This window comes from Anguilla anguilla, chromosome 2 (genome assembly GCF_013347855.1).
Source record: "Anguilla anguilla isolate fAngAng1 chromosome 2, fAngAng1.pri, whole genome shotgun sequence".
NCBI lineage: Eukaryota > Metazoa > Chordata > Actinopteri > Anguilliformes > Anguillidae > Anguilla > Anguilla anguilla.
In genome coordinates, this window is record NC_049202.1 from 75,183,385 (window position 1) to 75,202,161 (window position 18,777).

The following is an 18,777-nucleotide window of genomic DNA, read 5'->3' on the forward strand; positions in this document are numbered from 1 at the left end:
TATGCTGCGAAATTAAAGGTTCTATGCGCATGGAGGGAATTCACTAACATACTTTTTCTTCAAGTTCTGCTAATTTGACGACTGCGATTTTAAACCGCACCGGTCTCTCCCCCGAAGACCAACGCCTAACCGATAACCTCGTTACTTTGAACAATAAAAGCTACCTTTCGCCGTTCTGTATTCCGGTTTTATGATGTAAAAAATGTGAGCGGAGTCCATTTACAAGCTGCGATGGAACACGGTCTTTCCCAAAATGTCAGCCGTCTGGAAATTTAACAGTGTGAAGTGGACGTTAAAGGTCTTATTTTTCAACCTGAGTCTCATTTTCGTAATTTTCATTAATTCTACCGGTTCTGATAGTATTATGCAACTGCTTAAGTGTCAAGTTTTGGCTTTTTAGATTTTTTTCCCCCTCTATGCCAGTAGCTTCACCACGGTGTCTATGGGGCCTTATCAGGATAGGCTACAAGGTCAATAATAGCCGCGTTTCCACCAAAAGTACTTTTAGTCCCAGGAACTACTTTTCAAGGAACTAAAGGTTCCTTCAGCCCATTGTTGTCTGCGTTTCCACCGCGGTCTACAGTCCCGCGAAAATTAGGCAAATTAGCCCACTGAGGTATGAAAAAGCGACGTTGTCGTCGGTCCATCTGTCCTATGATTTCTTCTGTAACCCCATACTACCACCGAAGTAGCCTACATTATTTTCTAATAACCGGGACGGCCCGGAGGGGTTTATTCCACTTGTATACAACGGGTTACCAACAATGACTATATATGGTTACTTTTGTATTTATTGATTTTTATCGATTTAATCACCTGAAATTGAAATATTCTTCCGCAGCCGTTTGGGCATATTTTACCTTCGTCAAGCAAAACTGTCGTTGGTAGTTGAACTTGGACCGTTGTTATGCAGCAAATAGGATATAACAGGCCAATAGTCAGATCGTAACTGTTTTATCTCATCAAAAACACGTTTTCAACGTACAGAAATGCCAAGTTACTCACACATACAAGACCAGTCCAGGCCTGCCATTAAAAGTATTGATATCAAAATGACGCCAAATTACGGTACTACAAACAATATAGGCTATCTCACCGAAATTAAATAAGATGTATTCCAAAGCAATGCTACCCAATATTTCCCCTATTCTTTCAAGTCACTTGGCCCTGTAAATGTCATTTTGATATCAATACTTTTAATGGCAGGCCTGGACTGGTCTTGTATGTGTGAGTAACTTTCCATTTTTGTACGTTGAAAACGTGTTTTTGATGAGATATCATTTCTTTTTGCAAAGCGTTTTATTATGAGAGTGAGAAATGTTAAGTGACCCTGTAAGAAACGGTTGTGGATTATGGCTATCCTTGTGTGAATTTGTACCGTCTGATGAGCGTGTACTGTTTAGCAGTCTCGGTGTGCTATATATGTAAAAACAGTGGCTGTGACAAAGCGTGCGGTGACGTAAGTGTAAACGAATCAGAAACGCAGGTGAAATATGGCCAGTGTATGTACTCACGGATTTGACGGCCATCCAACGAGCCTTGATTGAGAAAATAATCAGCAAGCCCATAGAATTAGAGCTCCCTAGGTCGCAACTTGTGTACCCTGCTGTCCTGCTCCATTGTTTGTTATTTCGTGGAGATGCACTTTTAGTGTTTGTAAGGTTTATAAGGCATTTTGATAGGCTTATCTGCAGGTAGGAATCCTCTTCGCTGTTTTGCTAAGCTAGAACCGGAAAACTTGATAGTGGAGGCTTTGCATATGAGAAAATAACAACAGTGTGGGAGAAATTATGATGAAATGATGAAATTGCGTAGTTGAAACAATATGTTTTTAGCAGAATGGGCATGTAGGTGAAGGTTGACATGATCACAGACTATAGTGCGAAGTAAATGAAGTGACCATGAGCGAGCTTAGTTTCCTTATCGAACGGTATATATAACAGTCTGTATATAGCATTAGTCATTAAAGTGAAGGGTTAAGTAATATGTGAAATCTATTGTACTGATGTGCTTTTCTCATGTTCAGTACTAGTAGTTATAATTATGAGTGAGGCATGATTTTAAATGTAATGTTTTAATGGGGAGTTGCTGAACGTACATACGTAGTAATTGTCTGTATGTGGCTAGATAGAGAACAGGGCAAGGTAACATGAATGTAGAAACGTGGCATTTGCTGATAAGGTTTTGTACGGTAGCCAAGTGAAGAAATGTAGTTGGTTGAAATGGCACAGTGGTGAACTGGTGTAACTTTTTAATAAAAGGAATACATGTGCCGTCATGAAATGCATATGGGTGGCCGTGAGTGAGTTTTGGTAAAGAAAATATAAAAGCGTAAGAAAACGTTAGTGTAAAAGAGTAAATTATCTGCCTGAGGGCGAGGCGGGATTCAATCCTTCAACCGGAGGTTTACCAGTCTGTGACTTTGTTAGTGCAGCACCATGACATAGCTATGCAATGTGTGAAATATCATTAGCAAACCTGTCCGTGGTTTTAAAGAAGAACACAGGCCAGTAAGCACAGAAGAGCTCCGGTTGAATCCATATGGCTTTGCAATATTGTAGCCGGTTAATAACTGAACGTGCAGACGGTACGTCATAATGCAGTGTATACCTTCGGTGAACGGTGGGTAGATATGGTGCAAAAGCAATAATTGAGAAGTAGTAGACAATTATTAGCGAGGATAGAAGCAGGTTAAAGAAACGTGTTCCTAGTGGGGCTTGAACCTACGACCCCATGTTCCCAAGACTGTAACCTTGCCCACTAGACCACAGGCGGACTAGCTGCTTGAATTAGAAATGTTTCAGAGTAAAAGGGTATGGGTATTTCGCGTGTGTATGCGAGTTCTTGATTGGGTCGTGTAGGTGAAGATTTGGCTGGTGTCGGTAAAATGTCCAATGGAAAGACATGTTGTTAGTGGGATAGGTGGCAGGAAAAATAAGAATGAGAAGAAGAAGAAAGAGACGAAGAAGAAGGAGAAAACGCAAAACCCCCTTAGTTTGGGGCTTTATTGTGTGGACATGTGAAGTTGTTTATGAAATCTGTCTGTTGAAATGGGGTCAGAATGTACAGAATTTAATGTTTTTAAGGGCTGAGTGTCTGTGGCTGTTGTGGTTATCTCTGTGGGGAACCCTGAAAAGTGCCAAACTCTCGGTGCCGTATAGGTATGGGGCATGCCCCCACCAAGGCGTAACTTGGCGGGATGGCATACCTGCCATCCCAATATATCCTCTCAAACACATTCATTATGTTTTTATGCGAACATTCACTTTCATGTCTTGACATCCGAGGCGACAGAATGCATTTACATTCCACAAATAACTGGCAACAATAGCAGAAAACATGCACACGTTGTAAACAATTTGCTGTTGAATCGATTACTTTCTCATCGTCAATTCCATATAGGCTAATCGCAAAATGACAAGAGTAGAACGAAAACTCGAACTTGCGTGAAAATTTAAATTAGCAGTGGTACAGCCACCGTTTGCTTTCCTTCAAAGTTACTGCTAGCCGAGCAGCGAAGTGTGCCCTCCAGATGCGAACCATGCACCATAAATTAGTCCATAGTCTTCTTTTTGTGGAATTGAAGAATGGCAGAGTAAAATTACTGCAGTCTGAAAAAGCAAAAGGGACGATTACTAGAATTAATCTGTTATTTTACCCTGACAAAAAGTGCGGAAGGTGATTTCCAGTTTGCTTTTACTTTATCACCAATGTAAATTACGCAGAACTACCGCATGCCTCACATAACTGTATCAAACGTTTTGAGTCAATTACAACGGGCTAACAAAGAAAACCCGGAAGAAAATATTCAGCAACCAAATTAAACCATTTGAATGTTTTGGTACGTAATATGCTGTCCCAGCACTAATGCTTAGCATTTTATAAAACAAATACTAAAGCAAGAAAAGAACAGAAGACCAAGACGTTGGCAGGCTATAACCAAAAGTAGGCTACTACGCCGCATAACATACAAGTTTGATTTCAAGTTATGAGAATAAATCTATTTGCGGCTGCAGATTTTTAAAAATGGCAGTTGAAATAAAACACTGCAAGTAGGCGACCAATCAGAAATTTTCAGCGCTTGCGCCCCACCCCAAAGGTTCCGGTACTTTTGGAAAGTATTACCCCCAGAGCAGGGACTTTTTTGGGGGTAAAATAAAGTCCCCGGAACTTAATTTAGACTCTAGTTCCTGCGGTCGAAACGCACTGAGTTCCTCAAAAGGTTCCTAGTTCCGGGGTAAAGTTCCTGCGGTGGAAACACGGCTAATGTACCTTCAAGCAAGTCCAGTTTATCTGTACCTGATTATTGGGAAGTGAAAATGAATGTGAATGTGGAAACTTATTTGTTGAAATTAAAAATGATTGCAGAATTGACCGTGAGCTACACTATTGTGTGTGCACAAAAATTAATTTTGCTCTTCATCTGTGTATTCTGATACAAATAAATATAGTTGGCCATCTAAAGCCGCGTTTCCACCAAAATTACCCGGAACTTTCAGTCCCAGGAACTACTTTACCAGGAACTAAAGGGTTCCTTCAGCCAATGGTTGTCTGCGTTTCCACCGGGGTCTAAAGTACCGCGAAGATTAGGCAAATTAGCCCACTGACGTATGAAAAAGCGACGTTGTCGTCGGTCCATCTGTCATATGATTTCTTCTGTAACCCCATTCTACCACCGAAGTAGCCTACATTATTTTCTAATAACCGGGACAGCCCGGAGGGGTTTATTCCACTTATATACAACAACAATGACTATATATGGTTACTTTTGTATTTATTGATTTTCATATATCCTCTCAAACACATTCATTATGTTTTTATGCGAACATTCGCCTTCATGTCTTGAAATCCGAAGCGACAGAATGCATTCACATTTATATGAATAACTGGCAACAACAGCAGAAAACATGCAAACAATTTGCTGTTTGATTACTTTCTCGTCGTCAATTCCATATAGGCTAATGGCAAAATGACAAGAATAGAACGAAAACTCGGACTTGCGTGAAAATGTAAATTAGTAGTGGTACAGCCACCGTTTGCTTTCCTTCGAAGTTACTGCTAGCCGAGCAGCGAAGTGTGCCCTCCAGATGCGAACCATGCACCATAAATTAGTCCATAGTCTTCCTGGTCTTTTCGTGGAATTGAAAAATGGCAGTAAAATTGAGTAAAATTACGGCAGTCTGAAAAAGCTAAAGGGGAGATTACTAGAATTAACCTGTTATTTTACCCGGATAAAAAGTGCGGAAGGTGATTTCCAGTTTGCTTGTACTGTATCACCAATGTTAATTATGCAATACTACCGCATACCTCACATAACTGTATCAAACGTTTTGAGTCAATTACAACGGGCTAACAAAGAAAATCCGGAAGAAAATATTCAGCAACCGAATTAATCCGTTTGAATATTTTGGTAGCCTACGTAATATGCTGTCCCAGCACGAATGCTTAGCATTTTATAAAACGAATACTAAAGCAAGAAAAGAACAGAAGAGCACACGTTATAATTCCAAGACGTTGACAGGCTATAACCAAAACTAGGCTACTGCGCCGCATAACATACAAGTTTGATTTGAAGTTATTATGAAAATTAATTGGTTTGCCGCTGCATATTTTCAAACATGGCGGGTAATGGCGGAAAATAAATACAACACAAACGCTGCGAGTACTCGACCAATCAGAAATGTTCAGCGCTGCAAGCTCCACCCAAAAGGTTCCTGTACTTTCGGAAAGTACTACCCCCCGAGCAGGAACGTTTTGGGGGGTAAAACAAAGCCCCCAGAACTAAATTTAGACCCTAGTTCCTGCGGTGGAAACGCACTGAGTTCCTCAAAAGGTTCCTAGTTCCGGGGTATAGTTCCTGCGGTGGAAACGCGGCTAAAGTGTTAAGGATAGACAATATCCTCATAACAGTCTTATGAATAATTAGTTAATGCATCATGTTCAGGGTTTGCATTCTCAACATTATCTTATAAAGGTAATCCATATTAAAGGCAATACACATTGGCCCTCATTTATGAAACGAACGTACGACAGAAAACTGGGCGTACAGTCATTTCCACGCAAAGCTCGGCATTTATCAATTTGGACGTGACCTGAGATTTGATCGTAGCCTCCGCTCAAGTCTCAACTCGTGTACGCAAGTTTTCATGTCAGCGTGGACTTGCGGTGCAGCATAGTAAATTTGGCTGAGTCGGAGAATTGTTATTAGACCATATTCTGACTGGCATATAAGCATATGCAGCCACATATACATCACTTAAAAATATGCAGCCTATGGCAAAATATTCTATTTTGTAAAGGCCTACATCGACTGTGTCATATCCCTAACATAAATTATTCATTAAGCCAGCAGTCATACCTCCATGCACTCTGCTCCTGCCAAATGGCTGAAGCTAAGCAGGTGTGGGCTTGGTTAGTACTTGGATGCGAGACCACCAGGGAATACTGAGTTGCTGCTGGAAGTGGTGTTGGGTGGGCCAGCAGGGGGCAATCTTCCCTCTGGTACAAATAAACCCCAATGCCCCAGTGCAGTGACGGGGACACTGTGCTGTAGGAGATGCCGTCTTTCGGATGAGGCGTTAAACCAAGGTCCTGACTCTCTGTGGTCATTAAAGATCCCATGACACTTATCGCTAAGAGTAGGGGGTTCCCCGGTGTCCTGGCCAAATCCCAGATCTGGCTCTCGCAAGAACTTGCCACTAAAAATCATCCCCAGACGTAATTGGCTAAATAAATGTTCTCTCCCTCTCCACCTTCGCTAATGTGCTATGAGGGGCAACATAGCTCAGGAGGTAAGAGCGGTTGTCTGGCAGTCTGAGGGTTGCTGGTTCGATCCCCCACCCTGGGCATGTGGAAGTGTCCCTGAGAAAGACACCTAACCCCTAATTGCTCTGGTGAATGCGAGGCATCAATTGTAAAGCGCTTTGGATAAAAGCACTATATAAATGCAGTCCATTTAATGTGTGGTGAGCGTTCTGGTGCAAATTGGCTGCTGTGCATCACCCAGGTGGGTGCTACACATTGGTGGTGGGTGAGGTGAGTTCCCCGTCACTGTAAAGCACTTTGAGCTTATGGAAAAGTGCTATATAAATGTAATTATTAATAATAATAATAATAATAAGTGATTTTCAAATTGTTTGCAATTAACGGGGTTAACAGTTTTTTGGTGTAGGCTATGAGATTAATTTCTCTTTTATTTTGAGATAGCCTACTTGTTAGGCTATGCTACTGGTAGAACATTTCAATTTCAGGTGATTAAATCGATAAAAATCAATAAATACAAAAGTAACCATATATAGTCATTGTTGGTAACCCGTTGTATACAAGTGGAATAAACCCCTCCGGGCCGTCCCGGTTATTAGAAAATAATGTAAGCTACTTCGGTGGTAGTATGGGGTTACAGAAGAAATCATAGGACAGATGGACCGACGACAACGTCGCTTTTTCATACGTCAGTGGGCTAATTTGCCTAATCTTCGCGGGACTGTAGACCGCGGTGGAAACGCAGACAACAATGGGCTGAAGGAACCTTTAGTTCCTTGAAAAGTAGGGGCTAAAAGTTTCGGGTACTTTTGGTGGAAACGCGGCTATTATTGACTTTGTAGCCTATCCTGATAAGGCCCCATAGACACCGTGGTGAAGCTACTGGCATAGAGGGGGAAAAAAATCTAAAAAGCCAAAACTTGACACTTAAGCAATTGCATAATTGTGCAAAAGGCTCAGAGTATGGACAGTGAAGACCTAACCTGTTGCTAGGCAACGCCCTTTTGTTTACAGCTCGCGCTTGCCGCGGTTAAATTTTGTGCAAAGTTAATCAGTTTAACGGTCATTTCTAGCGAGTTAAGTTTCCTTTGTGTGCGTCAATAAACGGCAGTAAGTACATCTTTCTCTATCGTCAAGGATATTTAGTTTAGATTATTAGTTAATCCATTGTCTGATAGTAATTTGTATAGCAGAATGTTTAAGTTTTAGTAGCAGTATTCCTTAATATTTACCACATATTGGCGATTTATGCTAGGTACATTAGAGTGTCATTCCTCGCGACAGTGCATCTACATATGGTAGAATATTCCGTTGTGTTTAGTAAGCTACGTGATTAGCACCGTTTATTTCCTTTTAATGTACAGCTGATAATAAGTATAGAAGTAGGCTAACTGTATTTCTTTTTCCTTATTTAGAACCACACATACACACATGCACACCCACCTGGTTTAAACCTAAGAGGAGAACAGAGATTGCCTGTGCCTGTGTATTTGCATTCCATTTATAATAAACCCCCAAAAGAATTTCCTGCCTCCGTGTCCTGACCAGACACCCCATATTGTTGACAAACTCCTAACCACCAAGAGCTTCCTTACAGTATTTCTTTTTCCTTATTTAGAACCACACATACACACATGCACACCCACCTGGTTTAAACCTAAGAGGAGAACAGAGATTGCCTGTGCCTGTGTATTTGCATTCCATTTATAATAAACCCCCAAAAGAATTTCCTGCCTCCGTGTCCTGACCAGACACCCCATATTGTTGACAAACTCCTAACCACCAAGAGCTTCCTTACAATAATACTATCAGAACCGGTAGAATTAATGAAAATTACGAAAATGAGGTTGAAAAATAAGACCTTTAACGTCCACTTCACACGGTGTTAAATTTCCAGACGGCTGACATTTTGGGAAAGACCGTGTTCCATCGCAGCTTGTAAATGGACTCCGCTCACATTTTTTACATCATAAAACCGGAATACAGAACAGCGAAAGGTAGCTTTTATTGTTCAAAGTAACGAGGTTACCGGTTACGCGTTGGTCTTCGGGGGAGAGACCGGTGCGGTTTAAAATCGCAGTCGTCAAATTAGCAGAACTTGAAGAAAAAGTATGTTAGTGAATTCCCTCCATGCGCATAGAACCTTTAATTTCGCAGCATACGGCTCAAGTAATGGGCACTGCCCTTGCAAGGTCAACATGACGGTTCTTAATAAAAGATTACGCTTGACATTAACGAGGAATGGCTGCTTTTAACAGAAAATATGGGCGGCTCTTAAAAGAGCCTTTGGGCAGATGCAAAACGGATTTCCAAATGAGACAGATTTACCCACCGAAGCCGTACAGAGTGCGACCCTGACGCTTCAGAGCGTAAACCACATCCATAGCGGTGACGGTCTTTCTCTTGGCGTGCTCAGTGTAGGTGACGGCATCACGAATGACGTTCTCCAGAAACACCTTAAGCACTCCTCGGGTCTCTTCGTAGATGAGACCTGAGATACGCTTGACTCCACCACGGCGAGCCAAACGACGAATCGCTGGCTTAGTAATACCTTGGATGTTGTCACGGAGAACTTTGCGATGACGCTTGGCGCCTCCTTTCCCGAGACCTTTCCCGCCTTTTCCTCGCCCACTCATTTTTTCAACAAAGAGGATACAAATTCTTCGTGAGAAATTATGAACTGCAGCTACCTAATAGCACGCATATATCTGCACAAAGACGACCTGATTGAAGTCTCGTAGCAACGAAAAGGCGGCTGCAGTTAAAGCCCGCCTCCAGCACTCCAAGACTTCCGAGTATTAGAGCATAGGGACTTCTAGCGCACCGAACTAGTCGTTTAAATAAAAAAAAGACCAAGAGACCATATCGTCTGCTTCAAAGATTATCAAAACTAGAGTTGATACAAATTAATATCACACAGCTAGGACTGAACACTAGCATCTCATAGTGGTCATTCTAGTAGTCTGGGTGGACCAAGATTAGGTCATTCTTCATTTGGAGTGGTTAAGTGAATATAGGTGTGGGGCAGGCCGCCCCGCCAAGGCGTATCTGTAAGTGTTATGAACGTATTATTAAACCGTATTTTAAAATACAATTAAGCTCCAAATTGTGTAAATCTGTCCAAATGAAATGTTCCAAAACAGATTAAAATAAATTTTATAGAAACTAGTTATTTAAAAAAGATTTCCCCAACTGATATATTTTATATTTTTTAACATTTTATTTTCACGCGGATAACATGTTACAATCAACACTGAATGCAAAGTTCGTCAACTTTTTAGATCCATTATTATTTAGGTTACTACCACTTCCCACTTATCACCCAAATGCACCGAATACTGACTTAGACGCATTTATGGCAGCGCAGTAAGTATTTCAGCCCACAAAAATACCAAACTGGGTGAAAGTGAGAAATTTTTTTAAATTATGTTTAATTATTAGTTTTAATTATGTCAGTTACAAGAATGTTGTAGTTGATTGCTTAAACTAACTTCATGGATATTCCTTTCACTCAAAAGGGAAATGGTTGATGGAGTTTGACTGTATCTATCAAAGTTTGTTCCTGGTATATTTATTTCTGATGAGGGACTGTAGACTTGCTTTTAACTGGTAAAGTGAATGCAGGCAACAAAAAGACGCTTTTGGAGAGAGCCACGCGGGTCACTCACTGAGAGGAGAGAATACCAAGCCTTATTCACACCAGTTACTTCACGAGCTGCACTGGAGCATTAAATACTCGAAGGAATCAGCGATCTAAAAACATAAATTAGAGAAGCACACGCAGAAACTATATGGAGAGTTGCTCTGACAAGAATTGAAGTGGCTCTTAAAAGAGCCTTTGTGGTTTGGATTGTGTGCTGGCAAACGGTCTTAAGCGCGCTCTCCCCGGATGCGGCGGGCGAGTTGGATATCCTTGGGCATGATCGTCACTCGCTTTGCGTGAATTGCGCACAGATTGGTGTCCTCGAACAGACCAACCAGATAGGCCTCGCTAGCCTCCTGCAGAGCCATGACTGCTGAGCTTTGGAAGCGAAGATCGGTCTTGAAATCCTGAGCGATCTCCCTCACAAGGCGCTGGAAGGGCAGTTTACGGATCAGCAGCTCAGTAGACTTCTGATAACGGCGGATTTCTCGCAGAGCTACAGTACCAGGCCTGTAGCGGTGAGGCTTCTTCACGCCGCCTGTTGCAGGCGCGCTCTTACGCGCCGCCTTCGTGGCGAGCTGTTTTCTGGGGGCTTTCCCTCCAGTAGACTTACGTGCGGTCTGCTTCGTTCTGGCCATCGCGTCTTACTTGAGACTTGGTTTTCGGAATGTGCCGCTATGCGGCCGACACACATTTAAAGCATACCAGCGAGCAGCTGATTGGATAGGTTTTTACGGATCCTCATTGGCCGTCATTCACCGAGTCTATTGGATCGTTTCTTCCGTTTCCTCTGCCGCCAAAAATTCAAACTTTTCTCTTACCGCCTTGATTTACTCCAACGTCGCATACAGCAATATTGCTAATGTGAGTAAAACATCAGAAAGATTTTATTAATAAATAATTAATAATTCTCCCAGGGCATATGTATTACATTACGTAGCACATTTCACAATGTGACGTGCGACATTAATATGGTTAGATAATGGAATAAGATTTATTCTATACAAAGCTTTGATTTCAAGTCCAACTAAAGCCTTCTGAAAGCGGTTTGTTTTGTATTCATCACCAAACGGTTAGTTCTAGTGGCCATGCGACAGATTAGGAGACCGATTCACCTCAGTGGTTAATTTGATCAGTTAAACGCTTCGTATATGGGACTTTTATTCTTCGTGGTTGTGGCTTCTAACAGTGCCTCCATCAAAGTAATCCCTCAAAATGCGAAATGCGAAAATTCAATCACCAGCTTGTGGAACGTTCTGGTAACCCCAATCGTTTGGGGTTCTTTAAAGAGCTTTATTGATTATATAAAACATTCCACAATACTTCAACAAAGGACGTACATACTAAAACAAATTACATTTTTTAAAAACTCTTCTAGAAATCACAAAAGCTGAACATCGATTTCAGCCCATTCCAACTCAGTAGGTCCAGAGTTGGTTTCCTTTACAAGGCCGTTACAATTTGATAACAGTACCCTTTTTAATGAAGACATTTCCCATTGTCATTTTACATCTGGTTTCCGCAATTTAATTTACAGTGATGCTAATACACAACCAGTTTCCCTTTTTGTCATTAGAATGTTCGTCAAATCTTGCAGAAAATTTCTGGTCACACGTGCGTTTTGGGCAACCAGCACACAATGGTCCCCAGAACCCAAAAACGACTGAACAATTTTTAAATTACATATGAATGACGTAGCGGCACTGTACGGCACAAACCTATTCAACTATCATACAGTTGTGAATAAGTTACAACGGAAGCTTTGCGCTCTTCATACAAGTGTAGGTGGCTCTTAAAAGAGCCTTTGGGTGAATGGTCCTTAAAGCGCCGCAAAAATTACTTCGCCTTGACCGCTTTCTCAGTTTTCTTGGGGAGCAGAACAGCTTGGATGTTGGGCAATACTCCGCCCTGGGCGATAGTGACGCCTCCAAGCAGTTTGTTCAGCTCTTCGTCGTTACGCACTGCCAGCTGCAGATGTCTGGGAATGATGCGAGTTTTCTTGTTGTCGCGGGCCGCGTTACCAGCCAGCTCCAGAATTTCAGCAGTCAGATACTCGAGCACAGCAGCCAGATAAACTGGAGCACCGGCGCCAACACGCTCGGCATAGTTTCCTTTACGCAGCAATCGGTGAACGCGACCTACAGGAAACTGCAGTCCTGCCCTCGATGAACGAGTCTTAGCCTTCGCTCTTGCCTTACCGCCGGTTTTACCCCGCCCACTCATTTTCAATCTTGTTTTAAGAGAAGAAAGAATAACACGAACCAGCGGAGTGTCTCTCTTATAGCAACACTCTATTCACCCATTGGCTGCAGCGTTGGTGGGATTTTGTCCAATCAAATAGGAGGACAATTCATACATGGCGCTCACAGCACAGTACTGAACTGAGTCTCAGCGGTATTTCGTAAATAGCGCTTAATTGAAATTTCAGGCCTCATAAAATTTAAATACACGAATTCAAGAAACAATCAAGCAAATCAACATATAAGACGAACACATAAGTCTCGCGTTACTTCTATATATACATCAATGGCCAAAGCACATTATATAATCCGTATGCATTTTCCCCCCTTAGTTTATTCAGAAATCATCTGAATTACTGGAATTGAGTCTGGTATTGTATATCTATTGTATAACAATTTCACTGCCTAAATGTATATGATGGGTCCAAAAAATGTTTATAAATTTCACGTGAATTCTTCAGTTCATTTTCACATTAAAACGGTTTTTACTTTGACTCTATTTTTCTTTCTTTTCTGTCGGTTTTATTCTCCTCCACAGTGATAGGGATTCCGCTCAATATCAAGTAACTTAAACCGGTATATTGATATTCGTTCATCTATAACAATCACCTATGAACCATAGAGTTTAGAGGGAGCAGAAGCCAGCCAGCTTGTTTGAACACAGAATACCAGTATAGTCTACATGTGCGCCTGATTGTAGTGGTGCCTGAATGTGTTTGTGCATGCCTCCAGATACATACATACACAGAGACGGCTGACAAGCTTTCCCTTTGCGTTCGATTATATATATATATATATATATATATATCCGCAACTATGCACATGGAAGAGCTTGTCACCAGGCATACAAGAACGAAATAATGAAACTTGCACTTTCAAGAAACTGTGGATGGCTCTTAAAAGAGCCTTTGGCGCTTGGTGAGGTTACGTTACAGTATAGGCGTTCACTTCTTCTTGGGAGCCGCTTTCTTGGCTTTGCTGGTCTTAGGTTTGGCAACTTTTGGCTTGGCCGCCTTTGCTTTCTTAGGGCTCTTGGTCGCCTTCTTAGCTGCTGCTGCCGGCTTCTTGGTTTTCTTCGGACTCTTGGCTGGCTTCTTCGCCACTGTTGTCGGCTTCTTGGGCTTCTTTGGGCTCTTCTTCGCCTTAGCTGCAGCGGGCTTCTTCTTCGGCGACTTCTTGGCCGCAGGCTTCTTCGCCGCTACCTTTTTGACCGCAGCGGGCTTCTTAGCTTTAGGAGCTGCTTTCTTAGCGGGCTTCTTTACACTCTCCTGTTTTTTGTTGAGCTTAAATGAGCCAGAGGCGCCGACTCCCTTAGTCTGAAGCAAAGTCCCCTTGGTCACCAGGCTTCTAACAGCTAGCTTTACGCGTGAATTGTTTTTCTCCACATCGTAGCCATTGGCGACCAGACCTTTCTTCAATGCGGCCAGAGACACTCCGCTCCTCTCCTTGGAGGCAGAAATAACTTTCACGATCAACTGTCCAACGCTGGGCCCTGCATTTTTGGGCTTGCTTGCTGCTTTCTTCTTAGGAGCCTTTGCCGGAGCGGCAGCGGCTGGAGCTGGAGCAACTTCCGCCATTTCTCTTTCGTCAGACGCTTTCCTTACACACTCGCTGTCTGTAATACAGTTCCGTTTTGGCTGTGCGTGTCACAGGGGGCTGGACTTAAATGTTACATGAGGACCGTATAGACTCAACATACCCAGCGCAGCGTCTCTGCTTCTGAAAACTCGGCTCGCTTGTGTTTTCTCTTTACCAATATTGATCAAATAGAACACTATGCAAGTATTTTACAAGCGAAAAGCGCCGGTAAACTTCAACAAAAGCCCTTCTGCCAACAAATTAACTTCTGTGCCCTGAACAGTATTGCCGTATTTTCTCCAGCCTGTCCAAAACATCGACATCGGTCATGGACGAGTACCTGTTAAAGGTGCTTCTCCCACACGATTCGCCTTTTAAAACTATCAAACATATCACACACTTTAAATGTGTTCGTTAATTATGCACAAAAGACCCGTGTGAAAACAGGAAAGCCAAAAAGACTCATGAAATACCCAAGTGAGGCTTTAAAGTACGACTTGTAGTTGCGGCAGTAAAGCACAACGCAAATCTTTGCTGAGATTTCATCGCCGTTACACATCAACGTTCGGTAACATTATTTAGCCTATTATATCGAGACCAAGGTGTTTTCTCTGTCGTCATTAATAAAGTCTTATATAAATAGGTCCGCATTTTCAGGTAAATTTGTCCTTCTTCTGGACATGGCCATGTAGTAACTATACATACGCTCTTCGGACGCTTGATATTCCTTCGGGTGATCATATTTTCAGTCTTGTGGAGAATCTGCCCTCGCATCCATAAAATTAGAAGAAATTGAACGCCTTTGGGGAAAAAATATTTTAAATGATTTAAATGGTGAAAACGGAAGCAATATAATCTAAAAGATTATTGTTTGGAGAGTAAAACATGACAAAAATCAGTCCTTGCAGAAATCATGAACTTAAATTCTAAGGCTAAAGTTCGAGTTGGTACTGTAGGATGTCTTTCCAACCAATTATTTCAGGCTATTGAAAGCATGTATTATCGTTCCATCATTTTGATTTTGTACTGTAAGAGATTAGAACACAACGCAGGATTATTTTCTATTTGACTTGGCTGTGATTCAGTCGACATTTCTTCAACTTTGACTGGCAATGAAAAGCAAGAATTGTTCTCTTTTTTCATTTTTTTTTAAAGATAATACAGTACAATATATTTAAATACATTCTACATGTAGATGTCATGTCAGATCATATTACATTTGCGCATCGTTAGGTTACATTGCATTTTCTTTCCAAATTACATCCAATGTCGAAGTTTTAAGTGTCCACAGTTTAAATAGTCTTGTTTTCCTAACGGGCATCCTTTTCCTTTATAGCTCTGATATTATTTGTTTAAAGGCCAACACACTTGAAATAAAAATATTGTCAATACAAATAGTTTTCCCATTTTCATTTTTACAATGCATATTAACATCCAATAAAAAATTTTGTGTTTATGTGTGTTTTCTGTGGTACAACCATTCATATTAATACTTAAACCAATTGTTGTCATTTATTCCCAAATTTATTTTTATATTTTGCATTCCAGTAATAAATGATTTATTGTTTCTTGCTCTGTACACTCGGAAAAAAAGGAACAGTCAGTGGTTTTAACAAAACAGCTTCATTTTACCATGTCTCACAGGAGGCCTATTTAATGTAACTAACCATGACATACCTCTAAGTTCATCTGAAATGTATTTGGAATTTAAATGCCATACCACATTTTCACACTCAAGTACAGAGAGATCACCATATTCACAAAGCCCTTTCTTTCAGTCATTCTTTTAGTTCTTGTATTTGTCTATAAAATCACACCAATAAAGTCATGGCATGGTGAGTTCAGCTATCGCTTCAGTTAACTCACCAGACTGATTCGTGAAGGAATGCTGTCATACTTGTCACTTTAAAATTTAAAAACAAATGTTGATTTAATACAGCCGTTTCTTTTTGCAGTCTTCACGCCGGTGAGTAAGTTTCAATCACCACTTTCAGCATTTAATTCATTCACTGTTTTCAGCTGTAGGTCTCAGTTTACAAATCCTAAATATAACCCTTTCTGCTCTGATGAAGGCTGTAATGCCAAAACACGTCAGTATCCTTTTAATGTGTGCCTAAAAATAAATAGTAAAAAGTAAGGAATCTGTATTTTTTAATTATTTTTGGATGTGCTACCTCACTCATGTTCATGAGTTGTTTGATCACCTAAATATAACCCGTTTGCCACAGAACATTACAAAAAAAAAAAATACAGTACTTGTCATCTGGAGGTTCTCAGTAAAATTCTATGACTATAGAATTATTATATTCTATTATAATTACAAAGGTTTTATAGTGTCATTAGGAGAGCAAATCATCTAATTCTACAATGACAGTCGCGCGGCCTTACTGGTTTTTAACGGTACTTCTCTCTAGGGTTTTCGACACACTTGTTCTTGGTTATGGTTATACACTTTGTTGTACGTCGCTCTGGATAAGAGCGTCTGCCAAATGCCTGTAATATGTTTTTGGTCACATGCATGTAAGCATGTCCTTAAGACTAAAGGATTGATGAAACAGCCATTGAGGCACATGCATGCAAGTCCGCTGGCTATACCTCATAACACAAGACCTAGCTCCACATTAAATTACAGTTCAAAAGGTTTTTCTTTGCCTCCCGTGATTGTGTGGGTGGCTCTTAAAAGAGCCTTTGGTTCAATATTTGTGGCACGTCGGTTTACTTTGAGCTGGTATACTTTGTGACGGCCTTGGTGCCCTCAGATACTGCGTGTTTGGCCAGCTCTCCTGGCAACAGAAGGCGCACAGCGGTCTGAATCTCCCTTGAAGTGATGGTAGAACGCTTGTTGTAATGAGCCAAACGGGAAGACTCGCCAGCAATGCGCTCGAAAATATCATTAACAAAGGAGTTCATGATGCCCATGGCCTTTGATGAAATGCCAGTATCAGGATGCACTTGCTTCAAGACCTTGTACACGTAGATAGCGTAGCTCTCCTTCCTGGACTTTCTGCGCTTCTTTCCTCCCTTTCCAGCGGTCTTGGTGACGGCTTTCTTAGAGCCCTTTTTGGGTGCGGTTTTTGCTGGATCAGGCATTCTTGCAAACACAGGAAAACAAGTAATGCTGGCTTACCCGTGCTTCTTCAATATAAACGGTCTGTATGCAAATTTTTGGCCTCTTTTTAAATAGATGACGTTAAACCAATTCTCATTGGAGACCGCTAGTACACCAGCTTTAGTTGGCTGATTTTTTAAAACTCTATTGGCTGAATTTCGCGGGCCTCAAAGGCATCGCGCAATTTTTTCTAAACAAAGGTTTTTTTAACGTCTCCCGCATTTTTCTCGTAATCGCACAGACAGCAGGAATTCCTTGAGTAAACCCGTGGCAATCGAGTACATTATAAGTCAATTTTAACACACATCATTTTGAATGAAATGAAAAATCGTTTAACACGTTTGCAATTTGGCAGTGCCGCCGAAACAATACCCATATGCCTATACAAAATGGAGGATTGTCTAAACGTTGACGGTAGCCTACCTTTTAGAATAGCCTACAACTTGAAGACCAGTTCTTGCCATTTCATTTCATCCACCCTGCCTTGCTGGTCACTTGATTCAATAAATATTCCATGTGCAATTGATTTCAAATTGATATCAAAGATACATTCGATTTGTTGCATTCTGTTCCATTCCTGTTTTGTCCTGTTACGTTCTTATAAAAGATGGTCAGTGGTTTCCTCCATTGAACAGTCAGCCATTAGACTTAGTTCTCTTCACGTAACAACTCCGCCTAACCACAGCTCTCACTGGGAGTGTACCGAGTACTGAGCTCAGCCAGGGCAAGGCTCTTTGGTTTACCATTAGGAAGCGGCTTGAAAGGTTCTTTATAAATGCATAAACTCATAATTTCAATTTCTATATAGTTATGCCACCATATATTTTACTTGCTATCTGACAGTTTTATGTCTTTCAATTAAGTCTGAATGAACTAGTTTGCAATAGGTGAAGTACTACGCTCTCTTGCTTTTTTAGTTTCCAGTTTGCAATGTCTCCAACTATCTATCCAACTTCCTTTGCAAGACCACTGGCTAGCATTTTACACAGGGCTGTTTTCATTTAAATTCCTATTTCTACTGGCCCTAAACCTCAAGTAATCAAGTAGAAGACTGTGAGCTGCTGAAATGTTGGAGGTGTGGTGAGCTGGGGCATAAAGAGGGAAAAGACAGTAGAAGTGTGGAAAACTGCAGTCTCTGTGGAGAAGCCGGGCGCTCGTATTTCCCTCGAACCCCGAGCTCCTACAGCAACCGAGTTTGAGCCGGTGTGAGGAACCGCAGGTAGGACAAACTCCGCCAGTTGATCCTGAAACTCACCTGGCCCAGAACACAACAGCAGCATGTCGCAAGCAGCTCAGGGAACGTCGACTGATAAGGTCAGTGAATCAGGAAGTTCGACTAATGGACCAGGAAGATGACGTAGATGATGCTGTCTGTCAGCCCAGCAAGTCTGTGCGTGTTGCGCCTGGGTCTGGGTGTGGAATGTGACTCCTTTTGTGTGTCCACT

At 41.5% G+C, this 18,777-nt stretch overlaps 5 protein-coding genes and 1 long non-coding RNA gene across 6 annotated transcripts; 1 reads left to right on the top strand and 5 right to left on the bottom strand.

Moving 5' to 3' along the window:
• Window positions 1-7,639: 7,639 nt before the first annotated feature.
• On the top strand, window positions 7,640-8,488 carry LOC118220038. Its single transcript, XR_004763900.1, has 2 exons — window positions 7,640-7,872; window positions 8,178-8,488. It is a non-coding gene; the product is annotated as an uncharacterized LOC118220038 (long non-coding RNA).
• A 316-nt stretch (window positions 8,489-8,804) lies between these two features.
• Window positions 8,805-9,823, bottom strand: LOC118220030 (histone H4). The gene has a single exon (XM_035403628.1). It carries the CDS (start codon window positions 9,396-9,398, stop codon window positions 9,087-9,089), a length of 312 nt encoding a protein of 103 aa, XP_035259519.1. The 5' UTR covers window positions 9,399-9,823; the 3' UTR covers window positions 8,805-9,086.
• A 758-nt stretch (window positions 9,824-10,581) lies between these two features.
• On the bottom strand, window positions 10,582-11,087 carry LOC118220014 (histone H3). Its single transcript, XM_035403610.1, has one exon. It carries the CDS (start codon window positions 11,041-11,043, stop codon window positions 10,633-10,635), a length of 411 nt encoding a protein of 136 aa, XP_035259501.1. The 5' UTR covers window positions 11,044-11,087; the 3' UTR covers window positions 10,582-10,632.
• Window positions 11,088-11,659: 572 nt separating this feature from the next.
• Window positions 11,660-13,083, bottom strand: LOC118220018 (histone H2A). The gene is made up of 2 exons (XM_035403615.1): window positions 12,159-13,083; window positions 11,660-12,048 (listed from the first exon to the last, which is right to left on the bottom strand). The coding sequence occupies exon 1, from the start codon at window positions 12,626-12,628 to the stop codon at window positions 12,242-12,244; it is 387 nt and encodes a 128-aa protein (XP_035259506.1). The 5' UTR covers window positions 12,629-13,083; the 3' UTR covers window positions 11,660-12,048; window positions 12,159-12,241.
• A 347-nt stretch (window positions 13,084-13,430) lies between these two features.
• On the bottom strand, window positions 13,431-14,867 carry LOC118220011 (histone H1-like). Its single transcript, XM_035403608.1, has one exon. It carries the CDS (start codon window positions 14,220-14,222, stop codon window positions 13,590-13,592), a length of 633 nt encoding a protein of 210 aa, XP_035259499.1. The 5' UTR covers window positions 14,223-14,867; the 3' UTR covers window positions 13,431-13,589.
• Window positions 14,868-16,893: 2,026 nt separating this feature from the next.
• Window positions 16,894-17,330, bottom strand: LOC118220024 (histone H2B-like). Its single transcript, XM_035403621.1, has one exon. It carries the CDS (start codon window positions 17,311-17,313, stop codon window positions 16,939-16,941), a length of 375 nt encoding a protein of 124 aa, XP_035259512.1. The 5' UTR covers window positions 17,314-17,330; the 3' UTR covers window positions 16,894-16,938.
• Window positions 17,331-18,777: the final 1,447 nt, after the last annotated feature.